Raw genomic sequence first — 9001 nt, 5'->3', positions numbered from 1 at the left:
TGCTCACCTCTGTATTTACTGCCACATCAGAACCCAAATTCAGTTCAGGGGGTCAAGAGGGTAGAGAACACATGCCAAAGATTTCTGCATTAAAGAGCAAAAACGATCAAAAACAACAATAAGGAATTGAGTAGCCGTTTTCATGGGGATACTTAGTTGACACATGCTCTGAAACTGGGTTATTAAAACTAGAACAGAAGATTGTATGTTTCATTACCCAGAATTAGAATGAGAATGGACTGGTTTGTGCACAAAAGAGAGTGTAACTGAGACTGTTCAAGACAACAAAAAAAACCCCAAGACTGTCATCTGATTATATCAGCACCAATATGCTGCACTGTCTTGAATGAAAAATTATCTGTATCAGATACACTAAGTTGCACAAACTCACAAATAAACAAAACTCAGACAGGCTGATTTGGTTTGGTGTAACTGGTTAGCAACAGAGGGAACACACAGCAATACAAGTTAGTGAGAGTACAACTACAACTGCCCAGAATGCCAGGCTGAAACTAAGTCCCAACTTCTGCTTTCAGGGGACTCTGAAAAGGAAGAAGTAATATGTTGCCAAGAGAGCAGATGAAGAAGCAAAATTAATGCACTGTTATAGAACTAGAATAACACCGAGTAAGACAAAGTGTGAGAGGTGAGCTGGGAGTAATCCTTGGTTCCTACCAACATTATCTCCAGTTAAAGAGTCCAGGTGGGAATTTCAGGGAAGGTGAATTGCTGTTTCTATGTTGACATCATTGCTTAAATTCACTGGAAGTTCAGATTTCAGGTTTTGGTTTTTAAAACACTCCAGCCAGCTTTGTTCTGACAAGACCACCAGGAAATCTGGGCTTGAGTATAAAGGTACAGACCTGACTCTCATATTAATATATCAGGTATTATGTCACTATGTTATGTTCCTGATTTTTCAGGAATTACTCTCAATTCACACTGATGAATGAATTAGTCTTCCAAATAAAAACTAGGCTTTTTTCACTGAGTTCTCTCACTCTAAGACAGTCCATCCTGATTTAAGAAAGACTGTTATGGAGGCTGTGGACCAGTTCATGCCCTCCCAAGGGGGCTGGCTACCATCTCATCTGTACTGACACACTGGTACAGGCACTAAAGAAAAGTTGAATGGTTTGTTATTTAGAAATCAGGATTACAAATGGATTAACAATTTTTAAAAATCACTCTAGCAACAACTAAAAAGAGTTAAATTCTTGACAATTCTGAAGTTGAGAATATTTAGCGTCTAAAAAATGAAAAAAAGAAAATAGAATAATGTCTAATAACAAGATATGACCAGTTTCCAAGTACTTTATGAAAAATTGTGTGAGTAACACTTTGGAAGGGTACTTTTCCTGCTAATAAATGTAATGCAAATACTAAGTCCCGTAAGACCAAGTTTATAGCCCTTACCCTAAAAAGCAGTCCTAATGATTAGCATAGCTAAGTATGTACTGTAATGCAGAGCCTGTTGCATATTCATTCCCAGTGGGTATAATTCTCTTCTTAGAGACACTACCAAACCACTAGCAGCCCTTGTATGTAAATGGAGACTTCCACTAGCTTGTATTTAAAGGCATCTATAATAACAAATAATTAACATGTGTGATATATTTACACATTTTTATAGTGCACACTGTATGATAAGGCACCATTAAACATATATTATTTTAAAACATAAAACATCTTAGCAAAATAAATAAAAAAGAAAAATAGTCCTTTAAAATTTAGTTTCCACACTTCTAAAAAAAAAAAACTCCTGTGAATATATAAATCTTTCAAAAAGTGTGCCATTAGGAACTCCAGCTAACTTGGCACAGAATGAATTTCTGAATGACCAGCAGACAAAATGAATGCTGCTTCTCCCTGGACTACATTCAGTTTCTCCCATTCTGCCAAGATCAAAAAGCTCTTATTTTAGCTTTCCAGGCAAAGAGTAGCTAATCCTTGACTAGCTCATAATATTTTAGGCTGTGCTATGATATTCAAATACAACATATATTCATTTTCCTGAGTGAAATCTAACATAATGTACAAAGGCCCAAGAATCCTATAAGCACAAAAAGCAGTCTCTCCTTAAAAATGTCATCAGAAAGAGCACCACAGATATGCCAATTAACCGATGGAGAAAGAGCCTCAGAGATGGGGTACCAATTTCATCCCTGACTATGCAGCCATACTCAAAACCCAAAGGCAGACAGTCATGAGCAAATGAACTCTAGATGACTCAGGGCTGAGCTGCAGGCTTGGAGTAGACAAGCAACAGAGATTGTCTCCAGCCACCACTATTCTATATTTTTTTATAATTGTATGTATTGTTAAACACTTTCAGTGTATCATAGAGTTTTTGCTTGTAAGCCCAGAAAAACGGACTTGAAGGTACCATGTGGCTTCAGCCTCTCCATCCTCACAAATAGTTACATTATGTAATCCTTTTCATGGATGGATCCAGCTCCATACTTTTTCTCATTAGTAAGGAATAATTCTTTAAGTTTTCTGAAATGTTATTTGTTTTTGCATAGTTTCAGAGTTATTATTAAATCATGCAGTGATTTTCCTTTTCTTAGGCAACCCTCATGAGCAGCCTGCTATGCACAGAGGGTTTGGGAGAGGCAAATACAGAGGTGCAAGCTAAGTCCATGATTAAAAGCCACAAAACACAGTATTGCTCAACATATACAATTTATACACCTAGATCCTAAAATCCTGCATATTTGTAGGCTGGGTATGATTAGTCAATGCAATTTTTATAGAGCAGAGATTCAGGGAGAAAAATCAGCTTAAAAAATTAGCTTATTAATGTGCTATAATACACTGTGATCACTCTGAATATCACATGCACTCTATATGTAAACCACACTGAACATGTCAGATGTCTTCCCTTACAAGAATCACTCAGATTAATCTGTTTCCTATTGCCTTGCTGTTTATGGATTCTTTATAACAGTTCTTGCCCAGATCTAATAAATAAATAATATTAATAAAATTAATAAATAAATAATATAAATTAAACTAAGAAAACATATCCCAACCTCCTTTAATTTCAAGTTTCAAATCCCCTATTCTACTACAACTTACAAGATTCTTAGGAGTTCAGATATTGTTATTTGCTGCTTAACAGAAGAAGCCACTGGAGCTCCACTTCACACTTCAGTTTCAACCCACATAAAAAATAAGGCCATAACCCAAAATCTCTGGACGCTTTCCTGATGTTCAGGATATACAGAAATAGAGGAAAACAATGTGTGCCATTTGCTCCTGTTTAGATGTACATCATGATTTCCTAAATCAGCTCCAATTTTGAAGGTTCTGTGCACACAAAAGCTCCCAAATGAGACTGACTTCTACATACATGATCTACACTTTGTGGTTTTTTTTCACCTTAGTTTGAAAGTCAGAAAACTGTCCAACAGGAATGTTTTGGCACCTTCTTATTATCTCTGACAACATGTCAAGTGGCAAAAAAGGCATTTGCAAACAAGACGGAGAAGAATGTGCAAAGATTCTATTTTTGGTGCTATATTGGGAGGTACTCAATGTGTTCAGAGAAAGACAAAGTTATTGTCATTTCATCCTTGGACAAAGTTTTTTTCCCCTTCCCCAGCTGAGGCAAAATTGTACTGGCCATACTAAAGAGAACAGAATAGACTCATAAAGCTGAAAGAAGTAAAGTCACTTTTCAGAACAGCAGCCATTAAAATGTACTGTCAACACTAGGAAAGTTCTGTTCCACGGTGTATGATGCACAGCAACAAACAAACATTACTTTGTTTTCCATATATTACTGTTTGCTTCATTATATTGTGGTATTTCAGCTTCTATTTCAAATGTTTCCTCTTGATGATAAGTAATTGCATGTTATAAGATCCAAAGAAGGGTTTGGAGGAAGACATTAATTTAGCATCAGAATCAAATGATCACAACTACTTGTTTGCTTCCAAAGACAGCATGGCACAAAGCAAAGTACATGAGGCTTTTCCCAAGCCTAGTTCTTCTCACAAAATAATGCAAATCAATTAGTAAAAAACCATGCTGCTTTCTTAATTTTCTCATGTTCATGTCATTTCTAATTTTTTAGATGGTCTCTGTATGCCAAGGACACCCTCCTCTTGTTTTGCAGTTCCTTTTTGACTTCACGTCTTGGATAATTTTTGTGATAAACTTCCTGTGGTATCCTAGCGCTTCCTCAGACCTACCAGGTGAGTATGGAGCCACCACAGCCCCGAGCCCTGGGGAACCCCTGATCCTGCCTATCTCCCATCCAGGACTGTGGCGCCATAAGCAATTCTCCTTTTCCTGCAGTAGCTGCTCACCATTTCCTGTCATCTGCTACTCTGTGAACCCACTGAGACACTTTTCTCATTTTCACTCGCTGACTTTTTCCATGTTCTGATCATCCTCCCTTCTTAGGTTGGCGATAGACATCTTGCTACCTTGTTCCCTGCTTTTGCTTCAGTTACTGCTGCTAAAATATTCCTTTGCCTCCCCCATTTTTTCACACAACCAAGGCTTTGCACAGCCTTCTCCTTGCATTTGCCTTTGGTTCCTTATTCTTCACTCATGCCTTGTTTTCCCCCATTCTCTCATATAATTTTCATACCTTAGCACAGGAATTCTCTCGATTTCTCCATTTATTAATTATTCTTGCCCATCATTCTTGTTCCTCTTCAAGGGCCGGTGCAGGCCCTCATGGCAATTTTTTGAACATGGTGTTTGCAAATGCTCATCTGCACTCCTTGGAGGAACTGTGTCAGTCACTGTAGAGTTCCCACAAATTTGTGTAGCCCTGGACTGATGGACTAAGCAGTCAATAACAAATCAATAGCCCAGCTATGACAGCAGTATTTCTGCTTTCTGAAATAGAATACTTCTGCTTTTAAGTTTATTCAGACTGAGAGATAATTCCTTCAAATAAAGTAGTGGAAACCAAAGCACCCATCAAATCCAAAAAAGTGTTCAAATGTGATGTATCTTGCTTGGAATGCCTCCCTTGCCTGCATTACTCTCTTGGGATGGGAAATAGGAGAAGGCAGCAAAACAATAAGAGTAATGAATAATCACATACTTAGCAAAACCATTAAGTTTAGAGCTTGAAATTTGTACAACAATCTGGATTTTGCTGCAATTTAATTTCATAGATATTACCGCTGAAAGGCAAATAAAACTGGAAAAGATGTATTCCCAGAAAATCTATTATCAGAAACCCTAAAAAATTATCATAAATTTAAGCATTTCTGTTTTTTACAGAAGACTCAGAAGAACACCACCTGCCCTGTCTAGTTACAATAAAGACCTGCTGAGCAAATGAAGGTCACTTGAATTTTTTAAAACTTAAAGCTTTGTCTTCTGCTCACTCACAGGGAAATACACCAAAACCATAACCAACTTTTCCTGGTTTGACAATCACAAAAGTTCTCTTTATGCTACTCACTATTGACTCACAAACCACAGCATCCCAAGGGACTGTCCCCTCTGAAATGAGGAGTGAGTAATCAGGAAAAAGATGTTTCCCCTCTTCAAAGTATCCACTAAAGCATTCATCCTTTCAAAACTTCCAATCTACTATTTGTTTGGGTCGTAAATCTTACAGCAACAATATTGAAAATGTTACTGTAAACACTGTACAATGTAAATTAAATTGTCAAAAATACAGACCAGGTCACGGAGACTTCTTCCAATATGGCACAGGGTGAGTTGGTCTCATTTCATCTGTCTGGGAACACAGGAACAGCAAAGCCCAGAAAGAACAGTATGATTATTAGACCTGTCTCAAAAAAAAAGACTTATACTCTTCTACATCTTGGAGAGAGCCTTTTTTTAATTAATTCGAGACCTTTGGAAAGAGTTGATACTGTGAAGGAAGCCAACAGTTTCAGAGAACAAATACTTCAGTATGCATCTGAAAAACTACTCACCAGCTCTGACTGCCATTTTGTTTACTGCTGTGGAAAGCTGGAAAATGTAGTTGTAATAAAGCAGACATTCAAGAGATGTATTAAAACACCTACATATTGATGGATATATTCTTATATTCAGTTCAATGAACTGATTTGCTACTGTAAACAATAAATGTCACTTTATAATAAAACAAAATAATTGATTTATCAAGAAGAAACCATGGGGTGTGATTATTAAGTAATGCACTGCTTGGCAATTAAGAAGTATTTGCGGCATTAATCATTGGAATTACTACACATTTTTACAGTATTTCTTTATCTTTTCAACATTTTACTCTTCAAATACCAAATCCCAACAATCCAAATATTGCTGGCAAATTGGAAAGCAGAGGCCAACTCTCCAGTTACCACAGTCAGGTAAAAAAATTAGTTTCATGTAAGCAGAATGTCTTGTCCTTAGGAGTCCAACATCATCACATGCCTCTGTAGACCACACAAACCATAAACGTCTTTGGGCTCCAAACTACCATTAGATAGTTTTTATTGAATTCTCAGTCAATACTAAACTGGTTAGCTGGCAAGCTCATAATCAGGAGAGGTAATATTCACAGTTCAGGAGATGGGGTCAAGCAAGAGCTGGATGTGCACGCGTGATTTCCTACTTTCATGATAATAAGTGACATTGTTCAAAATACCCAATATTGATATTTTAAAAAGGAATCCTATCAGCCAGAAGAGTCTTTGGCTTCACATCACTTGAACCACAGCAGGATTTTTGGTCATAAGTAAAATTTTGGAAACAATTCAGTGCTCAATACCAGCGACTTTTATTAACCATTATCACATTAAACAATCCTCTCCAACCTGTGCTCTGAGCAGTGCCAATTCTCACATTCACATGGAAAATCAAGAAGGGAAAAACAGCAAATACATAAAGATGAACAAAAGCCACAACCATGGCAAAGCCACGCAACCAAAGACCATGCAACCACCACTGATCCCAAGTTACAGGGAATGGCTGGGAGGTGAGAACAGTAAGTCTGAAACTCAGTAACAACTAGAGCTGGCTGGCTACAGAGCCAAGGTGTGAAGAGCTGGTCAGAGAACACCCTCATGGTGCTCCGTCCTACCAATAAATAAAATACCGAGAGGATACTCAACACTTTACCTGGAGAAGTACATCCTCCACAGCCCGAAGCCGCCGGAACATGACCTGGTGCTCATCAGCCTCCACAGGGAGCAGCCCTTACCTTTTTGGTGGCCCGGGTATCCTGCTCAGGGTTCTTTTCCACACCGCGGCTCTTGCCTCCAATGGAGTCCATCACTGCTGCGAAGCGCGGCTTCCCGTCACCATGAGCTCGTTCCTCTTCACAGAGTCACCGGTTCACAGCATCCCTCATGGTGGAAGGGACCCGAGTGGGGCATCTGGTCCAACCACCCTGCTCTAGGGTCATCCTACAGCACGTGGCACGGGACTGCGTCCAGGCCGTTCTTGAAAATGTCCGGACTCGGATGACTCAGGGCCGGGTTCCTGTGGGAGAAGCTCCTCAGGCTCTGCAGCGATGGCCGGCGAAGGCCGCCGGTCAGTCAAGGCGCCGCCCGGCTCACTCGGCATCACCTTCACACGTTCCCCGTCTCTCCGGTAAGCACGGCGGGGACGCCAGCGGCCATAGGGCGGCATTTTTCCTCTGAGAAACGACACGGACAGCTCTAAAGTGGCGATGGTCGATGGCTGCGTGTCGCCGCGCATCCCCCAGCCGCTTCAAAATTCCGGCCACAGCCTCCACGTGAAGGGCAGGTGGCGGAGGCCGCTGGCTTTCATATCCCCGAGTGGGCTGGCGAACCTGCAAAATGGCTGGGGGACAGCGGGAGAGGCATCGCCGTGCCCGGCGGGGAGCGGAGGCGAGAGGTGTCCCCGAGCCCCGCCGCGCTGCCCGGGCCGCCGCTCCTCGGGCGCTCCCGCCCGTTCGGCTCCCTCGGCGATGGCCATGGGCGGCGGGGCGGCCACGCGGCGCCGGGGGGGCGGAAGGTGCCAGCAGGGCCGCCCGAGGCCCCGCGCCCGCCTCTCCCCGTGGTGACCTTGGGCGGGCGGCGCGGCCCTCCCCGCCGAGCGCCCGCTCCGGCACCCACCCCTCCCGCTCGCCCCTGTATTTCTTTTCTTTTTTTTTTTTTTTTAATTATTATTTTTTATTTATTTATTTTGGCCGCGGAAAGAGTTTGAGGCGGGGGGGGCGGAGGGAGGGAGGAGGAGGAGGAGGAGGGAGAGGAGGCCGCCGTCAGAGCGGCCCGGGGACTTTCCCGGAGGGAGGGCGCGGAGCGGACCCGTCCCGGTCCCGGTCCCCGCCCGGGGCGGGAGGCGGCGGCGGCGGCGGGCGGGGTGTGAGGGGAGGGCGGGGGGCGCCGGCCCCGCCGCCGCGGGGGAGACGCGGCTCCCGGCGCTGTGCGCCCGAGCTGCTGCTGCTGCTGGTTACGCCAGCCCCGCCGCCTGCCTCTCCGCTCTCCTCGCCTCTGATTCTGCGCACAGCCAGCCCCAAAGCCTGTCATTCTGCAAAACACAGTTTACTCAACAGAGAGAGCGAGTGGGGGAGCGGGAGAGGTGGAGAGAGGGAGACGGCGCGGAGGAGCCCAGTCCCGCACCCCAGCATGGCTTCGGGGGACCTTTACGAGGTACCGGGGGCCGCGGGGCGGGCGGGCGGCGGGGGGGGCGCCGGCCGGGGCGCCGCCGAGGGCAGCGGGGGCGCGTTCGGAGCCGCTCCGCCGAGCCCTCGTAGTTGCCGAAGAGCGGAGGAAATCGCCGAGGGAAGGGCTGGGGTGGGGGGAAAAGGGCTGGCGTGTGTGCCCGGGGGGGGCAGGGAGGGATGGAGCGGCTCCCCTCCCTTCCCGCTGCCTCTCTCTTTCTCTTTCTCTCTCTACTTTCCATCGGGCTTGATCTTAGCAGGCCTTGCAAGAGGGAAGGAGGAAGGAGTGAAGGAGAGCGAGAGTTAGCGGTAGGATGGGGAGGCGATCGCGGTGTGATGAGCCCGGAGAGTGGAGAAAGTCCAGGTAAAGTCATAGGCGCTCTGGACGTGCTGAATGTGCAGATTAGTGCGAAAAAATGCGCC

General features: G+C 43.9%; 1 protein-coding gene across 1 annotated transcript in view; it reads left to right on the top strand.

The window, feature by feature from the left end:
- The first annotated feature begins 7774 nt into the window (after positions 1-7774).
- CDYL2 (chromodomain Y like 2) overlaps positions 7775-9001 on the top strand; it is a 60054-nt gene continuing 58827 nt past the window's right edge. Inside the window, exon 1 of the mRNA XM_084215113.1 lies at positions 7775-8567. Coding sequence (XP_084071239.1) covers positions 8544-8567 — 24 coding nt within the window. The 5' untranslated portion in view covers positions 7775-8543. The remainder of the gene's footprint in view (positions 8568-9001) is intronic.

The sequence above is a fragment of the Fringilla coelebs genome, assembly GCF_963513975.1.
Source record: "Fringilla coelebs genome assembly, chromosome: 14".
NCBI lineage: Eukaryota > Metazoa > Chordata > Aves > Passeriformes > Fringillidae > Fringilla > Fringilla coelebs.
This window is presented reverse-complemented; position numbering and strand designations above follow the sequence as displayed.